Below are 22,913 nucleotides of genomic sequence, written 5' to 3' on the forward strand. Positions count from 1 at the left end.
TTTATTTAAATAAAGGCAATTTTCTAAAGTCTAAACAGGATTTACCCCAGAAAAGAAAGTGTGATCCATTATTTCACTTAATGCTGCAGGGACAGTTGATTAATTTAGTATCTGTTACTGTTTAAAAATAGCTGTCAGGTAACTAAAGGGAACAATAAAAGTGTAATGTAAATGAGAAAAAAAAATTATAGATGACAAATGGTAATATACTTACAAAACTGAAAAAATTTGGTAATTGCAAGATATAGAGCCTTTGTTCTGTATTGCCTTATGTAGTTTCAGTTATGTGTTTGACTCGCATAGTGTGACTCCATCGCTACACGTATGAGTGTGTCTCCTGTGTCAAAAGCAAGATGGCCAGTGGGTCTGGTGGGGCCCAGTGAAGATGTGGGATCTTAGGAGTTGTGGCCAGAGAGGTGGAGGGTGGGTGGATGTGTGTAGTGTGCCTCTGATTATGTGCAGCTCAGCTTATCCTATTCCTACCACCACACTGGCCTTTCCCAAAACTGAATCCACAGACTTCCTGGATGTAATAAAAATTTTTTAATTTTTGAATTTACATTTTGGTGATAATCTCAAATTAACATGTACATGTTGGGGATCATCTGAATGAGCAGCACTAACCCTTTAATCCATCTTTGTTTATGATGGCACCATATCAGTACCAGGGGATCAACTTAAGTAATTTTTCATGCATTGTTCCTCAAACTGCAGTACAAGGACATAATGTGGGGTCCAGAAGTTCTCAGATTAAAGCACTTGACTTCATATGATGTAATTTTTTTTTTTTGGTTCATCTTAAGACTAAATGGAAGAGATTAATTGAGAAAAGTTTAGAAGATGAGAGTAATGATGGAAAATGCACTGCTAGTTGTTAGAGCAATTTGTACACCACCAGAATTAGCACTGACACCAAAGGAAACTAGATCAATAGAAGCAACTAAAGATTAGGCATGATATGTGAGAATTTGCAGTGTGACAAAGGTGTCATTTTGAATTAGGAAGGTAAGACTGGACTTAACAGCAAATGATACTGGAATAATCAGTTTATAGTTTTGGTGGTGGGGCAGACCTCTGCCAACGCATATCATGACTAAGAACATATTTGGGAAGACATATCTGATTAGAGAATGCAGGAAAATTTAAAAGAAGTAAATAAAGCCAGAACAAGAAACACACACATACATGTTAAAAAAAAAAAAAAAACTTTGAGATTTAAAAAGAAATAAAAGGCAGAATGCAAAGTAGGAAGAATACATAGTTGTAATTTTTATCTTAATCTGTAAAAAGCACCTATAAATAAGTAGGAAAAGAAGAGAAATGGGAAGAATGTGGCGAGTTCACAGATGAAGCGTAACGACTTGACACGGGTTTAAATGCTGACCCTCTTTAGTAATTGAAGTCAGAAACCATGATGCTGTCATACCATTTCTAATTGCTGGAAATTGTACTTTAGTGATAGTACCTATGGTTGGCAAGGGTTCGGTGAAATAGAAACTCAGTGATGGTGAGAGTGTGAGTTGGTATAACCTATATAAAATTCAGTTTAGTACTGTGTTCCCGTTAGAAACCCAGTAATACTGGGGGGAGTTTATTTTAAGGAAATAACTAGAAGTGCATAAAAATTTATAAACAGGGATTTCACTATGGCATTATTTAAAAAAAGATAAAAGGGGAAGGTATTCTGAATGTCAAGACTTACAGTGTTACACATAAACACCATTCGTTAAAAGAAATATCTGTGTATATGTACAGAAATATATATGTACTCAGCAATGGAAAAAAAGGAAATGAATATAAAACTTCAGAAATGTGATGGTATTCACTAATTAATAACGAGTTAGGACATTGCAAAAGTAAAATTAGCTACCAAATAATTACTCTTAGCAATTATTCCACAAGGGAAAAATTCCACCTGTTTTGTCTTCTAGTTTCAGCAAGTTAAATGAGAGGTGAACGTTTTTAGAAGACTGCAGAAGCCATTCTAATTTAAATTAATTCATTCAGTGGATATTGAACAATGAACTATAGAAGTATTCTTTGAGCATGAGGATAAAGTGATCCTTGACCTCATGGTTCTCCCAAACTGTCTGGTGAAAAGCTATAAGAAAAGCTCATTTATAAACACAATTGGTTCAGGATAGTCCTATTCTGTTTGTTACGTTTAAAATTCATATGAAATTCATGTGAATAATTATATATTAGATTATCTTCTTATTTTAAATATTCCAAATGAAAGGCAGCCTTATAAAATGGCTCTTTATATGTATTTTTTCTTCAGTCTTGCCTATTGTCGTTTTTGCTTTAGACTCGTGGGAAGAATCTTGATTGTGTTTTCACTCTACTGCAGAGAGCAAGAACTGGGGAATGGTGGTTAGGGAGCCGAGCGAAAACAGGTTCACTGACAACCAGGTGGAACTCTGGGTGTGGGTATATGTCTGAGTGCATCGTTGGGCTGACAGCATCACATTGGTGATGAAAATTGAAAATTGAAAAGCATGCATTCATCTGATGTGTTGGACAATATTTCAACTCCAAATGCTGCTTCAGGGCATATAAGCATTCATAGCGTTCTGTGTGTGTAGGTGCTCCTCAACAAGTGGTGACTCAGATCATTAGAGGGCAGCCCGTCTCCACCGCAATCTCTGCCCCGAGTGCAGTTTCCTCAACCCCTGGGCAGAAAGGATTAACTTCGGGAGCATCCAGCACAAATCTGCAGTCTTCAGCCTCACAGTCCCCTCGCCCCCAACAGGGACAGGTGAAGCTTACCATGGCTCAGCTCACTCAGTTAACACAGGGTCACGTAAGTAATGCAACTTCATTTTAACTTTTTTTTTTTAAGTTTTTAATTCCACTTAGCATTCTTCATTTTAACTTTAGAGGTGATCATTTATTTATTCTTGGAGTAAGTTTAAAAACATGTACTTAGGGCACCTGGGTGACTCAGTCGATTAAGCGTCCAGCTCTTGGTTTTGGCTCAGGTCATGATCTCAGGGTCGTGAGATTGATTCCTGGGTCAGGCTCCACGCTCAGTGGGGAGTTTTCTTGAGATTCTGTCTCTCCTCCCCCTGCCCCCCTCTCTCGCTCTCAAATGTATTAAAAAAAACAACAACAAAAAACAAAGCCATGTACTTACTCTCAGAACTTTATAATGTACCTTTTAAGGAAATGAGAAATGGCTGCTTCCTAGAGTCGAACAAAAATACTTCTTAAAGGCAAGATATAATAAATTTCAGTTATCTAGAGTGCTTAAACCTTAGACTGTGAACTAAAACAGCCAGATGGATAATCTTTTTAACTACCAAACATTACTAGTTGACCAATTTCCATGGAAAAAAATAAAATTTGAGGACATAAGTTGCTTTCTTGCAGGATTCAGTATTGTTACCAGTTCTTCTAGTAGTAATCAGTAGATTGAATGCAGTTCCTGTAAAAATCCCAGGAGATTTTTTTGTGGAACTTGACAGGCTGATTTTAAAAAATTTATGTGGAAATGCAAAGGAGAAAGAATAGCTGTAACACTTTTGAAGAACAAGAGGTTTTGCTGTATTTGATAACCTGATACCAAAACTTCTTACGATGCCTCACTCATTAATACAGAAAGGTACAGACAACAAGGACGGATAGACCAGTAGCAGAGCAGAGAATGCAGAAAGTGACCATGTGCACGTGGACACTTGCTCTACGATAGAGGTATCATTGCAGGTCACTGAGAAAAGGACAGACTGTTCAGTAAATGGTGTTGGGACAATATATGGGAAGCTATGAAAGTAGACCACTACCTCACTCATAAACTCAATTCCAGGAGGATAAAAGTCCTACCTGTGAAAGGTAAAGCTATAATACTTTCAGAAAGCATGATAGAAGAAAACCTTCATAACTTAAGGTAGGAAAAGAAAGGCTTTCTTACTTAAAAAAAAAAAACACAGTAAAGGAAAAGATTTGTAAATTCAGCTACATCAAAAATAAGAACTTCAGTTCAGGAAACATTATAAAAGTGAAGAGAATGAGAGAAGATACAAATACAGTCAAATAAGGACAATTATCCAAAATACATAAAGAATAAAAATCAAGAAGGCAAAATGGCAAAGCTCAGTTAAAAAAAAAAAAGGCAAAGAGGAAATCTAAATTCCAAAATCAAAAAAAGTACTAACTCTGTTAGTAATGAGGGAAATGAATATTAAAACTATGTATATAAGAGCATGGTATAAATTAAAATGTCAGATCAAGAATTGGCAAAGACATGAAACAAAATGAACTTTCATGTACAACTGCTGGTGGTATAAATTGGTTTAGCCATTTGGAAAGCTCCTAGACATTATCAAGCAAAATCGAGGATATGTGCATACATCCAGGAGTTTTTCTAGGTGTATTCCCTAACGAAGTTCTTGTTCATGTGAACACCAGGGTAATGGGCATGAGTATTCATAGCAGCATGGTTCACATGAGTAAAAACATGGGAACAACCCAGATGTCTGTCTACTATCAATTAGGCAAATTGTGGTACATTCCTACAGCAATGAAAATGAAAAACTGCAGCCACACAAAACCACATTGTTGAGCTAAAAGAGCAAGTAACAAACATACGATTCTGTTCGCATAAAACTCAGAAACAAGCAAAACTAGCTCTATTGTATAGGGATACAGGGCTATTACATTGCCTGCCTGGAGGGGCGTCATTCCCATCATGTTCTTCATGGATGGTGCTCTTGAAGTTGTGAACCCAGAGCCCTATGAAGATCTACAACTGGTGTCTGGGTGGCTCAGTTAAGTGTCTGACTCTTGATTTTGACTCAGGTTGTGACCTCGGGGTTGTGAGATTGAGCTCCGTGTTGGGCTCTCCACTCAGCAGGGAGTCTGCTCCAGATTCTTTCTCCCCCCCAACACATACTCTCTCTCTAAAGATAAATAAATAAATCTTTAAAAAAAAAAAAAAAGATCCATACCTACACAGTATGAAGAAGTGCAATGCTATGGTAGCAGTGAGAACAGTGGTTACCTCCAGGGGACTGGAGATCAGAGCAGAGCACAGCGGGGGCTTCTTGGATATTGGTGATGGTGACCTGAATGCTGATGTTATAGATGTTTACTTTATAATTATTTTTCAAACTACACTTGATGTTTTATGTATTTTTGAATGTGCAAAAAACGATATTTTTGAAAATATTTTGAAATATTTTTTGACTCCTGAGTGAAGTTACATAGAGTTCTGTACATGAACTTTGTGGTGTCAGTTTTGGCTGTTGGGAATTTGGAGTGGGTTGTTTTTACTTTGCTTTCTAACTCTCCGCCATGTCCCTGGTAGTTGAGGTCACTGGATTAGTAAGTCCTGGACGGAAGAGGTAGTACATACAGAGTTTTTACTTCCTGGTCCCCATTTTGAGAACTATGTGGGCATTAGCAACCCTCCTGACTTGGTGTTTGCATTCCCTGTCTAAACCCTAAGCTTTTCATACTTGAGCGCACACAGACACACACCATGGGTAACCTGGTACGTGTTGAAAACTGAAACCAGGAGACCTGGGCTCCTCATTTTATCTTACCTTGAACTTGGTCTCCTACTTTGGGCAAGTGACTTGGACTTTCTAACCTTGAATTTCTAATTAGTGATAAGATCATAGTAATATTTTCTCTCACTACTCCACGAAGTCACAAGACAGTATGTATAAAGATGCTTGAAAATTATAAAATAATATGAATATAATCTGGTTTAAAATCAGAATTTCGGGGAGATGTTAGTCATTCACCTCAACGCCCTTATTGTATGGATTGGGGAAATTTAGATCTGGAGGAGTAATGTTACTTGTAAACAGATACCTGGCTGTCCATTTGGAGAGCTTGGACTGGAACTCTGGGGTTTTAGTTTATGTTTTTTCCACTATACAACATCAGTCTTCCCGAATAAATATTTGTATTTTAGCTTATCTGAATTCCTTCTGATGCTATTCTGTAGACATTCAAATATATGTTTTCATTACATGAAAGTATCTTTCTAACATAAAAGTGATATACTTACAGATTGATGCCTTGGACACTGTTTACATGTTGTCTCTTCTTTTCCACAGGGTGGCAATCAAGGTTTGACAGTAGTAATTCAAGGACAAGGTCAAACGACTGGACAGTTGCAGTTGATACCTCAAGGGGTGACCATACTTCCGGGTCCAGGCCAGCAGCTGATGCAAGCTGCCATGCCAAACGGTACCGTTCAGCGGTTCCTCTTTACGCCTTTGGCAACAACGGCCACAGCAGCCAGCACCACCACCACCACCGTTTCCACTACAGCAGCAGGTAGAACTCGGGGTTACCAGAAATGCTGCGTGTCAGTCCTCAGGTGGCTGGGCTAACAGAGGGGTGGGAGGCCCACTGCTTAACTTTGGGAGGATATGCCTCAAGCCAGTGAGCTTACGAGATGACTGGTCAGCCTCACAGTACCTCTTGTTCCTACAGGCTCCCTGTCACCTCCATCCCCCCATAAAAAAATACAGAAAATTGGGGTGGGGAGCAAAAAATAGTGGCTATCATGGTAACTGTGCTCACACTTGCTTCTTGCCCAGCTTTGTGTAGGCACTGATTGAGTCATGCAGATAATCTCAGGGAAGGTGGATCTGTCTAGCTCATAGCTTACATCTGAGAGCTGCGTGTCCAGAACCACTTTGTTAGCCTCCTCCTGAAAGCTGCCCTCACCATGCCATAGGAGAAAAATGAGGTTTTAGCATTAGCCTTATGCCAGAAGTCCTGGCTGATGTCCAGAGACTGCACCTTGCTTTAAAAGCCAGTGCTCCAGAGAGTTAGCGTGTGCAGAGGGCAGCCTTGAAGCAGGACCCGGCTCCCCAGTTGGGAGAGTCCTACCTCAGGTGTGTCTGTGGAACATTTCTAAGCCATTAGTCTTCTTCTTCTTCTTCTTCTTTTTTTTTTTAAGATTTTATTTATTTATTTGACAGAGAACACAGCGAGAGAGGGAACACAAGCAGAGGGAGTAGGAGAGGGAGAAGCAGGCTTCCCGCCGAGCAGGGAGCCCGATGCAGGGCTCGATCCCAGGACCCTGGGATCATGACCTGAGCTGAAGGCAGACGCTTAACGACTGAACCACCCAGGCGCCCCTAAGGCATCAATCTTCTATACTAAAATAAGGAATTCTCACCTTTAGAAAATCCCCTTCAAATTCTTCTTTTAGCAAGGTCCTGTGTTCTAGAGTAATAGAAATATTTGGTCTTTCTTTTTCACAGGTACAAGTGAACAAAGACAGAGTAAATTATCACCCCCGACACAGGTGCAACAAGCCAAAACCTTGCCACCAGCTCAGTCATCAAGTGTGAGTCCTCCAGAAGCCCAGCCACAGACTGCTCAGCCTTCAGCTCAGCCCCAGCCCCAAACCCAGCCCCCGTCCCCAGCTCAGCCTGAAGTTCAGACTCAAGCTGAAGTTCAGACCCAAACAACTGTTGCATCCCATGTCCCTTCTGAAGCACAACCCACCCAAGCACAGTCATCCAAACCCCAAGTCGCAGTACAGTGTCAGCCTCAAAGTAATGTCCAAGGACAGTCTCCTGCTCGCGTCCAAAGTCCACCACAGACTCGAATACGTCCATCGACTCCATCCCAAGTGTCTCCTGGACAGCAATCCCAGGGTCAGACTACAACCTCACAACCGATTCCAATTCAACCACATACATCTCTTCAGATACCTTCCCAGGGCCAGCCACAATCACAACCCCAGGTACAGTCTCCAACTCAAACTCTTTCATCAGGACAGACGTTAAGTCAAGTTACTGTGTCATCCCCATCCCGTCCTCAGCTACAGATACAGCAGCCACAGCCCCAAGTCATTGCTGTGCCTCAGCTGCAACAAGTCCAGGTTCTCTCTCAGATCCAGTCGCAGGTTGTGGCTCAGATACAGGCTCAGCAAGGTGGTGTGCCCCAGCAAATCAAACTCCAGTTACCTATTCAAATTCAGCAAAGCAGTCCTGTACAGACTCACCAGATTCAGAATGTGGTTACAGTGCAGGCAGCCAGTGTGCAAGAGCAGTTGCAAAGGGTTCAGCAACTCAGGGATCAGCAGCAAAAGAAGAAGCAGCAACAGATAGAAATTAAGCGGGAACACACCCTCCAAGCTTCTAATCAAAGTGAAATCATTCAGAAACAGGTAAAGTTATTAAGTAAAAGCAGCATGTTCAGTAGCTTGAATGATTGTGCTGTGCAGTAGACCTAGTGTTGGTTGTGTTAGGTTTCCGACATGAGACAAAAGTCATTGATGGTTCGATTTAGAAGCAGCACTGGATTGACAAGAAATAACGAATGATTACCATGGCTTGGAACTCTTTGTTGGATGTAAACAATCAGTGCTTATTAGAAGAACTACCTGTATTCGGGGAGAACTAAGATGGGAAGAATGGAGTTAGGAGTTTGAGTACTATGAATACAAAACTTGAAGGTCTGACCAAGCCCAAAGCCACATCAGGTGTCATAGTCCTTTGTTTGAAGCTCTTTGCAATTGTCATTCCTTAGTTTGCATGTAGACCAAGCAAATTATAGACAGTGGAAACTCACTTGCATTTCTAACCACACCTTTGTAAAAGGTTGACATTCTTCTGTTCCATAGCTTAACTAAAAAGTGCCATCCTGCAGTAGCGTCTTAGTGAAGTAAGGCCGTTTAGAGGAGTTAGAATTATTCTACTTAAAATGAAGTCACATGTATAAGATCCTGTAGCATCACTGGAGAAAACTGCCTTTGCATCAACAGCATTAGTCAGGAGTTTGAGTGTGGATTACAAGTGTTCCCAAGTCATGAGACCTGTGTTCAGTTCCGGGGTCTTCTATTCAGTCTGTGAAACTCATCTCTCTGCCCTGAGCTCTATATCCTCATTAATACTCCCTCCTTCCAGCCATAAAAGATTATTGTAATGATTGAATGAGGTCATGTATGTAGAAGCACTTTTTATTTTTTATTGGGATATGCTTGACATATAGCATTGTATAAATTTAAGGTGTACAACATGTTGATTTGATACCCTGATACTTGGAACATGATTGCCATTGTAGCAGTAGCACCTCTGTCACATCATATGGGCACCATTTCTTTTTAGTGGTGGGAATAATTAAGATCTGGTCTCTTAGCGTGTTTGATGATTCTACTACAACGTGCTTGGAAGCATTTTTTAAACAGCAAAGGGATTTTAAAGGTGTATGGCAATATTCTTATAGATTGTGATGTCATAGATATGTTCAACTGCATCATTACCCAGCTTTTAGTACTGTGTAGTGTGTAAATTGAGAATTATTACAATATCTGTCTTTATCCTAATCTCTGTGCAAAGTGGGACAGGGAGGAGGGAAAATATTTGAAATTGATGCCAAGAAAGTGAGCGTAACGTTAAAAAACTATATATGGCTTTTGGAGAATGATAGCTGGGTAAAAATTACAGCTTATAGTACTTACTTAATCTCAAACAAGTGAGTTAAGTTTTTCATGTCTCAGAATCTCTTTTATAAAATTATCCCTTTCAGTGTTGTTAGGAGGAGCAGTTGAGGTAATGTCAAGTGCTTACTTAGCACAGTGCCCAGTACACGGTAAGCGCCCAGGCCATATTGTTGTAGCTCTAATTTTTTTTGTATTAGGATATAAAATTCTTACAGTTTCTTTGGAAAACGTACACGTGCTCAGATTTCTGCTGTTGTTAACTGTATACCAACTTGCAGTCATTATATAAAATATGCACTTTGGGATTTTGTTCTGTCCTGAAGGTGGTGATGAAGCATAATGCTGTAATAGAACATTTAAAGCAGAAAAAGACCATGACTCCAGCTGAAAGAGAAGAGAATCAAAGGTAGGGAGAAATGTTTATAACCCAGGAACACAAGGACTCGTTGTATACCAGCCTTAATCTTCTTTAGCGTGCACACGCACGGGAGGTCTGAGTTTATGGTTTTGGTTTTTGTTTTTAAATCTTGGCTGAAGTTCATTAAATGAGAACACTTGGCACTGCTAGCTGCTCATAACTGGTTTGAATCACTCTTTGAAGCTTTCCAGTTACAGAAAGTTTGTGTATCAACCATAGAGACATAGAAAAATTATTTCTTAAGCCTTTCAGAATGAAATGCCCAGCATTACATGGATTGTGTATTTCTCTCTAGAATGATTGTCTGTAACCAGGTGATGAAGTATATTTTGGATAAGATAGACAAAGAAGAAAAACAGGCAGCAAAAAAACGGAAGCGTGAAGAGAGTGTGGAACAGAAACGTAGCAAGCAGAATGCCACCAAGCTCTCCGCGCTGCTCTTCAAACACAAAGAACAACTCAAAGCTGAAATCCTAAAAAAGAGAGCGCTCCTGGACAAAGACCTACAGATTGAAGTGCAGGTAACAGCGTATTTCCTTTCCTTCTGTGTCCAGCGTTTAGCATTTAACTTTAATTCTTTTTTTCCCCCTTGCAACTTGGGTTAAGCTTTAAATGTCGGCTTGTTTCTAAAACTTACATTTTTGTACAGAGACTAAAAACAGTGGGACACACGTCTTTTGAAACAGGACAGAGGTCTTACATCTGAAGGCATATTGTAATCTCTACCATAGCCACTCTTAGAGGTCAGTCTGTTGATGTAAAGGAAAACATTTTGAGAACCCTCTTGAGGATAGCTTTTATGCTCTATGACATAGTCTCTCCAGTAGTTATCAGGAGCCAAGTTTCATGAGAAAGGTAGACCAAGAACTGCAAAATAGTGTTGGAAAAATGGAAAATAAAGAGTTGTCCATTAAATAAGACACCTTCCTCCTTGACTGATCCTGTAGGCATTGCTAATCCTCTGCTTGCTTGGGGAATTTATTGAAAAATGAAAGAAGACATCTATTCACACATATTTGAACAGCTTCTTAAAAGAGAAGTAGGCATCTGAAGCATCCCTGGAAGTACCTTGTATATTTTAAGATGAGAAGTATTTTTAAAAAAATTGATCAGCCCAACAATCAACATTACGCAACTCTGAGACTTGAGAGATCTTCCCACTAAAGTCAGAAGCCAGATGACAGTGCCAAAACCCAACATTATTATTTATCATCTCCAAAAATTTCTAGTTAGTGTGTTAAGTCAAGAAAAGAAAAAAAGGGATAAAATTCTTATTGTATATGATATGATCATTATATCAAAACCCACAAAGAAAAATTTTATTTATGAAAGATTTCAATGAGGTGGTCACGCACTAGATACATGTTGAGACCACAAGCATTGCGAAAGTGTCATAAACAAAAGAGCCAATTCACAGTAGCAGATATTCCCTCTCAACCTAAGATCCATTTCAGATCAAAAATTCTAATGTGAAAAAAGAAACCACAAAAATAATAGAAGAAAACAAGATTGTCATTTTTGTAATCTCAGGGTGTGGAAAACCACTCCTGCACATTACAGATTTCAGATGCCATAAAGGAAAAAGATGTGATGACAGAAGAAAAAATTTCATATAGGAAAAAAGAAAATACCATAAACAATATTGAAAAATAGGTAACAAACAGGAAAAAAATTTTGTGACATTGATGACAGAATTAGTAGTCCTAAAATTTAAAGAGCTCTTAGGTCATTAAGAAAAAGGTGAGTATTGGTTAACTAGATAAGGGAAATCCTATCACAATATATATGTATATCAAGTTACTACAATGTATACTTTAAATATTTTGCAGTTTTGTCAGTGATACCTCAATAAAGCTGAAATTAAAAAAAGAAAAAACAACACTCTGGTACAAGAATGTGTAAGACATACAAATAAGCAATTTTCAAATTTAAAAATGCCAAATACCAGTAAACATATAAAAAGATAGTCAACCTAAGGACACATGGGTGGCTCAGTTGGTTAAGTGTCTGCCTTCAGTTCAGCTCAGGTCATGATCCCAGGGGATTGAGCCCCATGTTGGGTTCCCCGCTCAGCGGGAGGCCTGCTTCTCCCTCTCCCCCTGCTTGTGCTCTCATATAAATAAAATCTTTAAAAAAAGATAGTCAACCTAAATCCTAAGGAGTCAGTCAAATAAATAAATCTTTAAAATAAATAAATCTTTAAAAAAAGATAGTCAACCTAAATACTAAGGAGTGGAATGAAAATACTGTTTTTTTAGAGAAAATACCATGTATTTCTAGAGAACATTACATCAGTGTATATCAAAAGACTCTAAAATGTGGATATTCTGATATTCCATAATTTCAGTTCTAGAAACTCACCCAAGAAACAGGCAAGATATATGAGCAAGGACATAATGTTAATAATCATAACAAAAATTTGGAATCAACCTGAAATCCACAGAGAAGAGATTGGTAATCAGTATTTCTCAAAAGAAGCACTTTGGGCCCTTTCCACAGGCCAGATTTTTACACAGTGTAGAAAGCATAGTATTGAGTACTCAATACTAGTATCATCACCTTCAACCCAAAAAGTGACCTTGTCCCCTCCACCTACATTCTTAAATATTCAAGGTACCAGCACCACCCTGAGCTGAGAACCACTGGATTAAATACATGTGAGAGTGTCCACTCAGTGGACTACCATTTTAACAAAGTGGTGCGGGTAGGATTGGTCCTTTTTGTTTTTAATTCTTTGGGGAAATTCTCAATGATAAATGCTTGAATGAAAAATTCAGGTTGCAGAATAGTAAATCTAATGTGACTTATCCATTTAATTCACTCAGCAGGTATTCATTTAACATCTAACGTGTCATTTGCTATTCCCACTGCATATTCTGCACAGAGTGGGGAGATATTTAATAGTTTGTATTCTTTACATATAAATAAGTAAATTGGACATGTACATTCAGATGTCTTTCTAAAGTAATTACCTTGGCCAACAAATAAAAATAATCTATAAGTCATTGTACCCCCAAGATTACCATTTTTAAAAAATTTTAGAATATATCTTGTATATATTATTTTTAATAGACGTATTCATGTATAAATGTAATTTATACGGAAATGAAATCACACTGGAGACAACATATACTGAACATTTTTCTGCATTCATTTTACTGTGCAGCCATTTAAAAATATTTCTGCTATAAACATCTTACAGTGTGGTTTTCTTGACAGTATATTACATAATAAGGAAGAAAATTTATTATGCTTTAAGAAAGAAGACGTTCAGCATTATTTTTTTTTTAAAGATTTTATTTATTTATTTGACTCAGGGAGAGAGGCAGCTAGAGAGGGAACACAAGCAGGGGGAGCGGGAGAGGGAGAAGCAGGTTCCTGGCGGAGCAGGGAGCCTGATGTGGAGCTTGATCCCAGGACCCTGGGATCATGACCTGAGCCGAAGGCAGACGCTTAATGACTGAGCCACCCAGGCGCCCCAGACATTCAGCATTATTTTAACTAGTAGAATTTATGGCTAAGATAATTTGCTTTGAAGGGCAGTATTCAAATGTATATGTACTAGCATATTTTTAAAATATTTTTTTGCAAGTGTAGTGGATTTCTTTATTTAATTTTACAATATACATGCTTATAGAAAATTAAAACATTATAGAAACATATAAAGCCAATCATGAAAGTTCTCCCACAATTTTACTCCCTCACAAAGCCATGGTAACAATGTGGAATTACTATTCCATTATTTTTTTATAGCATTAACAAGTTATTCTACAAAAAAATGCTTCCACAACTTTAATTATAATTTTTTTATATTCAAGATATGTGATTGGTCCTTTATGTTCTTGTATGATTTCTGCTTATCTCTTTTTTGTTAAATAGGCTATTTTTTAGAGCAGTTTTAAATTTACAAAAAAATTATGCAGAAAGAGTTCTTGTAGGCTATCCCCCATACACACTCACACACCACAAATTCCTCTGTTACCATCTTGTGTTAGTGTGGCCATGTTTTACAGCTGATAAGCCGATGTTGGTACATTGTTATTAACTAAAGCCCATGGTTTACATTGTTTCACTCTTTGTGTTATGCAGTTCTAGGAGTTTGACAAATGCATCATGTCATATTTCCGTGTTACATACAGAATACAGAATCCTATCATTACAGTATCATACAGAATGATTCCGCTGACCTAAAAATGTCCTGTGTTCCACCTTTTCCTCTCTCCCTTTGCTTCTCTTATTGATAAAGTAATTTTATTATTTAGTAGAATTAAACCTTCATTTAGCTCTTTGAACTCCTCAAACATATTACAAAGTTTTTGTCAAATTGTTCTATAAAATTAATTTCAGTTGGAATGAATTCAGATTCAGTTATTTTTTCTTTTCTTAAGAGAGAGTGCAAGCGGTGTGCGGGTGGGGTGCAGAGGAGAGGGAGAGAGAGAGAGAGAATCTTAAGCAAGTTTCACCCCTAGCACGGAGCCCGTTGCGGGGCTCCATCTCACAACCCTAAATCATGACCTGAGCCAAAATCAAGAGTCAGATGCTTAACCGATTGAGCCACCCAGGTGCCGCAGATTCAGTTAACTGATTTTGTTGGTTGTTTTTTTTTTTCATATCACATGTTTTCATTTGGCATTTTTTTTTAAAAGATCTTATTTATTTATTTGTCAGAGAGCACAAGAAGAGGTAACGGCAGGCAGAGGGAGAAGCAGGCTCCCCGCAGAGCAGGGAGCCCAATGTGGGACTCGATCCCAGGACCCTGGGATCATGACCTGAGCCGAAGGCAGACGCTTAACTGGCTGAGCCACCCAGGCGTCCCAACGTTTCGCATTTAAGTGAGAGGAGTTGTGTTTTTGTTTCCTCTCTGGAGGCCCAGCATAGACCAGCCAACCCTTCCATCAAGCAGGGAGCCTGTTCTTATGGCCCAGTCCCACTAAGCATGCTGAGTCCCCCTCTCCCTGCAGAAACTGGTTGTTATTGGGCTACCACCTCCTAGTTCTGAGTCTGGAATCCCGCAGGCCTGCAGTGTCAGCTCTGTGTACGGTTTTGTGTTTCCATTTCATAGAGACATTTATATCTTATTCAAGCATGGCTGTAGCTTTTCAATTTTTTCAGTTTTATTATTCTTTTAAGATTTTATTTATTTATTTGACAGAGAGCAGGCACAAGCAGGCGGAGTGGGGAAGGGAGAAGCAGGCTTCCCGTGGAGCAGGGAGCCCGATGCGGGGCTTGATCCCAGGACCCTGGGATCATGACCTGAGCCTGAGGCAGACGCTTAACCGACTGAGCCACCCAGGCGCCCCTTCTCTGTTTTATTTTTTACTACCATTGGTATATTCTTGAAGTGGGGGATCAACGTGTATAACCACTATAACATCTTTTTTAAGTGACTTCTGTGTCCAGTGTGGGGCTCAGACTCAAGACCCTGAGATCAAGAGTCGCATGCTTTACCAGCTGAGCCAGCCAGGACCCCCACCCCACTATATCCATCTTGATTTTCCTAAAATCTGTTTCATTATGTTACAAACACATCATATTAACTAGGAAAATGGCACCCAAGATTTACTTTCTTCCCTTGGAAGAAGTTTAGACTTTGTTTTTAAATAGAGAAGGATTGCTGAATTGTCATACGACTTACCTTCTCACTTACAAGACTATCTAGATGCTAGGTAGAAAAAATAGATTCATTAAACCAGGACCATTCAGGTTTATTTGTTAGGATTTTTGTGATGTTTACAGGGTGCCTGACTGGCTGAGTCATTGGAATATGCGACTCTTGATCTCACAAGTTCGAGTTCCCACATTGGATGTAGAAATTACTTAAAATTTTTTTTGTGTGTGATGTTTAAAGGCTTGGTCATAGTGGTGATTTATTTATACCAAGTTTGTATATGGATGCCAATGACAATGGCTTTTTTTCCTCTAGGGAAATAATCATTATTTCAAAGAATAAGTTGTAGTACTAGGTAACAGAGGTGTGTCTGTAAAGTGTTTCACATGAAGAGAAGTAAGGATTTTCATTTATGTCAAAATGTGTATTGATAAAATAGCTTTCCCTGCATTCTTAAATTCTAGACATAGGAGCATAATAAATAAGGCAAGTCTGTCTCTCATTCAGCTTTTGGCTGGTCAGACCACATCTTGAGTGTCATGTTCAGTTCATGCTGGGTCTCACTCTAGGGACATAGACGGAGAGCAGCCAGAAGGAAGCAGGCGGTGGGTGAGGACACTTGAAACCCCATTCGGAGCAACAACTGAAGTAACTAGGATACAACACGGGCAAGCCAGGAGGGGACATTGTTTTCAGAAACTTGGTCATCTTTCTGTCAGATCTTCTTTGAGGATAGCTAGCAGCTTTCTGGCTGTTACATAATCTTCACTTTATATTGCTTGTTGATTTGGTTGGGTTTAAAATAGTTAGGACACTACAGTTACTCACCCCTTACACGGGGCTGAGCTGTGGAGCTGCTCGGACAAGGGAGGTAATGTAAGAAGGAAGGTCATATAAAGTCCTCTGGCCAAGTGATGCATTTACTTTAAGTGGAGTGACAGTCTTGTATTGTCTTTAATTGACAACAGGAAGAGCTCAAGAGAGACTTGAAAATTAAGAAAGAAAAAGACATGGTGCAGGCCACTGCAGTGGCGGCCACCTCGCCTGCAGCCCCGCCTGCGCCTCCAGCCCCTCCGCCGTCACCCCCGCCTCTGCCTCCCCCGCAGCACACAGGCCCCCTGGCCACGGCCACGGCCACGCTGCCTGCGGCTTCCCAGAAGAGGAAGCGAGAAGAAGAAAGAGACTCAAGCTCCAAGTCCAAGAAGAAGAAAATGATCTCTACTACCTCAAAGGAAACTAAGAAGGACACAAAGCTTTACTGTATCTGTAAAACGCCTTACGATGAATCTAAGTGAGTAGATTTTTGGGGGGCTCTAGTTTATTTTATTAAAAGTTTAGCTGTTAAATTTCCAGTTGTGAAGAAGATGAGTGTATTGGTAGCAATGTCAATGAAAGTAGTTGAAAGTAAGGGTAATGAGGTTTCATCTGTGGTCTTGTAGCTGATGTTCTTAAACTCGACACTAGAGAAGTAAAAATTTTGTATTTTACGTGTTCATGATTCATGTTTGTTCTTCATCACATTCTTTTCTGTCAAAAACAAGCTTTCTGTTGCTCTTTGCTTTCTCTTCTCTCTGGATTAAATCCAAATCAATCAGTAATGCTGTCTGGAGAAGGAGGTATATTATTACTGCTGCCCAAAGCCGAGAGCATCCTTTCTGGAATCTGTTCCCAACCTTATGATTACATCAAATCTTAGGCACTATCTGACTATGAATGGTGGACAGTGTTTCAAGTTTGAGTGGTTTTATTGTTTAATTTTAAGCAGTTCTGTTTTTTTGTATTGGAATACTGAAAATTAATATTTTTGTCAAAGTTCCCACTTTCTTTTTGGGGACAAAAGCCGGAGTGTTCTTTTCACTCAGTCCTCAAGAATGACACTCAAAAATGTGATAATAAAGCATGGCAGCTGGAAGATGTTTTTGACTGTTGTGACTTGTATTTGGTGATATATACAAGATTTTAGAAACACTAGTCCATTAATGCAGTTTCATTTTTTTTTATCATTATCATTGAACGAAGTATTTAGCTTTCATTTTGAGCATTTAAATGTAGGCCAGCTTTTTAAAGCCAAGATTAACTACAGTGTTTTTTGCGGTACCAGAAAGTTTGATTGTGCTAAAAATATATGATTATTTAGAGTTAGCCATGCTTAATGTCTGCCTTCAGTGGATGCCTAATCAATTTATAAAATAAAATTGTCATCTCTTCAATGATGTTTTTTAAGTTACAACATTGAAGCTGTTTGGCGGTGCTATTTAAAATTATGACCAGTTGCTAGATCAACACTTTTTGTTGCTAGATTTAGCTGTGTGTTGAATTAAACACCTCAGTTTTGGCATCTTCCATTTTCATTGTCTTTATTGGAAATGATAGATAATGTGGAAAGTGGGGCCCTGCTAATTGATTTTGCCTTTAGTCTAATACAAGCCTGCCTCCCTTTAAGCACAAGAATACTCAATGATATACAGAACAAAACAGAACATGATTTACTTTCTTTACAAAAATATCTGCATATGGACTTTATTTAAATAATTAGGCTTCTTTGGCTTATTTTAAATACTCAGATCGCAGAAATTCATTTCACACACATTTTTGTCATACTTAAGTTGCATAAAATGAGGCACGCATGAACATGTGCTCATTCTTCTGCGATCACCTCATTATCTTGTGGGTATTTCATATTTTTCAGTTTGTTGTTATTAAAACTTCAGTGTACCAGGTTCATTCACTCCCTGTTCTAGTTGGGATGAGCTATGTTTTTTAGGAGTATTTTGTGATCTCTTGTACCATACTAGGCTGGTTTGGAAACCTAGTGAGAGTAACTAAAACTTGAAATTCAAGTCCTGAGCTTACTTCCAGAACACATAGCCCGCCATCTGGGTGAAGTCAACATGCAGAAACACTTTGAAGGCCCAGCCCCCACATGTGGCAGTGAAAATCATGCAGGAGTCTTAATTCAAAAGAAAAAAATTAATGTGAATAGGATGAACTACACAATCATTTATTATTCCTTTACATTCATATGGCAGGTTAGTTTGAGGACTACTTCCATTTCTCCAGGTTAATATACCAAGAAATACTTTGGTAGAATCGTTATCAGCAAGATCAGTCGGATCCCTTGTGATTCACACTAATTCTTGCTATGATTTTTACATGGCATTGCTACATAGCTCCTGTCAGCACTTTTAGATACACTGTTTGTCATAGAGATGCTTTTCATTCATTCTGTCATTTGGGATCTTATATTACAAAAGCCTGGAGGGTTGACTGAGTGTGATTGCCCTCCTTTACACACTCATACAGCCCCAGCTCGCCAATTACCGTGGAACCTCTTGCTGTTTTGGCTACCTATTCTTATATCACACTCCACACTGTATATCCCCCAGTTTGAGTTGAAGTAGTTCCTTACCAGGTAATTAACCTGGTCACTCTCCACATTGTCACATACATTACATTGAAAAACTGGCCCATGTCATAATCTGTTAACAATTGGATTAAATTCCCATGTTAATTTAGAAAACTTAGTAGAAATTGAATTATCACATGTATCTTTCTTAGATTTCTTCTTCATATCATATTTTGACCATTTATCTTCTATACCTGGCTGACCTGCATGTTCCTTGTAGTGTAACTTCTCCTTGGTGTTTGCGCTTTGCTTTGTTTTCAAATTTAAACTGTGAGATACATTTTCAAACCTATCTAAGAAATAGCCCTGAATTTGAAATGGCTTCTGTGGCATAGGTTTGACAGATGTAAGTCATTGATTCTTTGGCTTTGGTTTTGTGCCTGTTACAGTTTTACACACATTCATTAAGAGGGAGACATTACCATCAGTGTGTTGTTTATTTTTTCAAATTCCAGTGTGTTTTTAAAGACCCATATTTCAGTAAACAGTGTATTTGTTGAAACTGATGTGAGTGATTTTATGTTTCTACACTTGATACAGTGTCAGATGCTGTAGTTTGCCAGGGGTAGAATGGTTGGATACAGATGTTCAGCTGACTCATTGCAGAAAGTAATCCTGTAAGCAAGTGAATCAGGACAGGGAAGACAGATTTAAGTATCATGCAGCTCAAAATGACAACTACATTGTCATTTTCATTGTGAATACTTTTAGGTTCTATATTGGCTGTGATCTTTGTACTAACTGGTATCATGGAGAATGTGTTGGCATCACAGAAAAGGAGGCTAAGAAAATGGATGTGTACATCTGTAATGATTGTAAACGGGCACAAGAGGGCAGCAGTGAGGAATTGTACTGTATCTGCAGAACACCTTATGATGAGTCACAGTGAGTTCTGATAAGAGCATCATATTTAATAATTTAGGAAGCCAAATTGCTCTGACTGGTTACTTATTTATTTTAAAATAAAAAGCAAGATCTTTTTCTGCATATATTATACACTTACATTACAAATTCCTTTCCAATTTTTTTCCCTCTTTTTTCCCCTCTTTACCTCCCCTTCAAAATTTATGTTGCTTCATAGTGAATGTTTGAGATGCACTGGGGAAAAAATGTGGTTTAATGGTAGACTTGATTCTTCAATATGTAACAGAAATTAATGAGATTAAAATAGCCTGACTTGTTTGGACTTTATCAGTGTTTGAAATGGCGCTTTATTGTAGGTTAGAAAAAAACACTAATTTGGTTATAAGTTCTGAGACTGTTATTAGCTTTTAGGATTTTGAACTCCCGGTTGGGTGGCCAATACCAGCTTCCCATTTGATACAGTACTAGTTGAAAGATTTTTGGTTTATTTTGTTTTGAGCTTTAAAGTCAATTAAATATTTTGCATAATATTCTCCAGTATTACGTAGTGTTCTTGATAAACTTTTAATGCTTGTTCTTAACATCAGAAACACTAAATTAACACAGTTGAATGTTGATCTGCGAAAGTATTAAAACAGTTGTAATGCCAAAACTATTTTATACCCAGAGTTAGAATCTTTTCAGGTGCATGTTTTAGTATTTTTAAAAGTAACTTATAAATAATGTGATCCCATCTGTTTTGAACTCACATTTCCATTTCGGATCTTGCAGATTTTATATTGGCTGTGATCGGTGTCAGAATTGGTACCATGGGCGCTGCGTTGGCATCTTGCAAAGTGAGGCAGAGCTCATTGACGAGTATGTCTGTCCACAGTGCCAGTCGACAGAGGATGCCATGACAGTGCTCACGCCGCTAACGGAGAAAGATTATGAGGGTTTAAAAAGGGTGCTTCGTTCTTTACAGGTGAGAAACCGCTCTGTGTGCAGCGTTTGAAGAGGAAGTCAACCAGCGTGACTTTGGAGATATTTGTAGGGTTTGAACCTTCCAGTCTCAGAGTCTGTGATTATTTCCTGACTCCCAGCTAGTCTAGTGAAGTCCTCCAGACTTCAGTCCTTCACATGCCGAGATCATGAGGTTAACCATATCCACACATGAGCGCAGTTGTTGTCTATGTAACACTCGGTCTTTAAATGACTCACTTTTTTAACCTAGATTTCGTTTTTAAAGAAAAGCTTACCTCACCACTATAGATTGAAAAACAGTTTGATTAAATTCTAGTGAGGGGTGCCCGACTGGCTCAGTCAGAAGAGCATGCGACTCTTGATCTTGGGGTCGTGAGTCTGAGCCCACATTGGGTGTAGAGGTTACTTAAAAATAAAATCTTTAAAGGAAAATAAAAACTTTCTAAAAGAACTGAAAAGAACAATGGTCTCGGTAAATGGGTGATGTTATTTAATAGCATGTCCCTGCCCCCTCGTTAGTGGGAACCATTCCACACTTTGAACCTGTTCCACTCCAGCTGTACAGATAGATAGCAGGTTGTCACATAGGGATGAGAGTATAAGTTTTTGACTTCTAGGCTAGTGCTCCCCCCCCCAGCCGAGGTCCTCAGACCACCCTTCGAGAACGCTTAGCATAGATTATGCTCACCTGAAATGATTTATGACTAGAGCAAAACTCCTCTAAGTATAAAATAATTGCATTTCTCAGGCTTAAAACTGACTTTTGGAATTTAAGGGTTGATTGATAAAATAACTCAGTTGGGAAACTTAAATGAAATTAGTATTTCCACCTGACAATAATGTTGTTTTCTGCCCCAATTATAGGCCCATAAGATGGCCTGGCCTTTCCTTGAACCAGTGGATCCTAATGATGCACCAGATTATTACGGTGTTATTAAGGAACCTATGGGTAGGTACTTGAGTTGAATATATGGAGTGTTTTCAGATGTCTCAGCAGATGTTTATCATCCATGAAACTGATATATTGTGAGGATACGTTGAGCAGGGCTGGTGGAAGAATAAATTACCGTGGTAACTTGTGGGATAAATTGGGAGTGTGTATTAAAGTGTAAGTCTGCATTCTCTTGGACCCAGCGATTTCATTTCTTAGGATTTACATGTGCACAAGTATGTTGTTCATCACAGCACTGTTTATAAGTCCAGAAAAACAGAAATGAAATCAGTGGCCATCAGTAAAGGAATAGCTGAATCAAATGATACGTAAGCAGAGTATGATGCAGCTATGTAAAAGATGAATGAAATCAATGCACAGGTCAGGATCTGTCTGAGCCTCTCATCACTCCCTGCCACCTTTTCCTCATCTTTTCCTGGAAGAAAGCAAATTTGTTGGGCCTATAGTAGAGATCCAAGAGAATATACTGTCATTTCCCAGGACAGAAAAATGGTAATAAGGAACAGCCACAGGTGATTGTATTACAATGAACAGTTTCAGGTGATTATGTTAAAACTTGTGTATCTGCAAATGAAATTATAAAAATTAAAACATAGATAAAAGCTTCCAAAATTGCCCAAGAAAGGATTAGCTCCAGCTGATGAAAGAAGTATTTCAAAAGCCAGCTGAGCATTTTTCAAATGGGAAGGATTTTATTGTATATTCGGAAGTTGCTAAGAGAGTTACCTGAAAAGTTCTCATCACAAGAAAAAAACTTTTCTACTGTATGTTGTTGGTAATAGATGTTAATTAAACTTATTGGGTAATCAATCACTTTGCAGTATATACATATGTCGGATAATTATGTTGTACACCTAAAACTGATACAATGTTATATGTCAGTTATTACCTCAGTTTTTAAAAAGGAGAAGGGTTTGTGTTTGACACAACTTCAAAGGGGGAAAAATGTGAAGGGGAAATAAGTGAGGGCTTAGTTAAAACTATCTGAAAAATAAACAAGTAGCCAGTTACCTCTGTTCTGATGTTGAAGGTAGAAGAAGCTAATCCATGTATGTATTTTAGATTTGTATAATCTCTTTTGAGAAAGTATCTAGGGATATTTATCTAGATAGATAATTCTGCTTCTAAACATAACACAATTCTAGAAAATCTAGGACATAAAAGAAGTAAGAAAAGATAAAATGCACCTTTATCTTTCCCTCACTGAATCCCATTTTGGTGTGTTCTTGTGTGTGTGTGTGTGTGTGTGTGTGTGTGTGTGTGTGTGTGTGTGTGTGTGTGTGTGTG

At 38.6% G+C, this 22,913-nt stretch overlaps 1 protein-coding gene across 11 annotated transcripts in view; it reads left to right on the forward strand.

The window, feature by feature from the left end:
- Nucleotides 1-22,913, forward strand: part of BPTF (bromodomain PHD finger transcription factor) — a 149,138-nt gene that overhangs the window by 113,992 nt on the left and 12,233 nt on the right. For 4 of the 11 annotated variants that reach the window (XM_025889865.2, XM_073883253.1, XM_073883254.1 and 1 more), the window contains 9 exons: nucleotides 2,586-2,803; nucleotides 6,066-6,288; nucleotides 7,227-7,714; nucleotides 9,739-9,821; nucleotides 10,129-10,354; nucleotides 16,410-16,732; nucleotides 19,559-19,732; nucleotides 20,483-20,675; nucleotides 21,539-21,623. In XM_025889865.2, coding sequence (XP_025745650.1) covers nucleotides 2,586-2,803; nucleotides 6,066-6,288; nucleotides 7,227-7,714; nucleotides 9,739-9,821; nucleotides 10,129-10,354; nucleotides 16,410-16,732; nucleotides 19,559-19,732; nucleotides 20,483-20,675; nucleotides 21,539-21,623 — 2,013 coding nt within the window. Of the gene's footprint in view, nucleotides 1-2,585; nucleotides 2,804-6,065; nucleotides 6,289-7,226; nucleotides 8,141-9,738; nucleotides 9,822-10,128; nucleotides 10,355-16,409; nucleotides 16,733-19,558; nucleotides 19,733-20,482; nucleotides 20,676-21,538; nucleotides 21,624-22,913 lie in introns of all 11 variants that reach the window. The other 7 variants (XM_025889864.2, XM_025889870.2, XM_025889869.2 and 4 more) reach the window with 3 other exon arrangements.

The sequence above is a fragment of the Callorhinus ursinus genome, unplaced genomic scaffold (assembly GCF_003265705.2).
Source record: "Callorhinus ursinus isolate GAN/ISIS: 27379988/994484 unplaced genomic scaffold, GSC_fseal_2.0 scaffold50, whole genome shotgun sequence".
Classification (NCBI taxonomy): domain Eukaryota; kingdom Metazoa; phylum Chordata; class Mammalia; order Carnivora; family Otariidae; genus Callorhinus; species Callorhinus ursinus.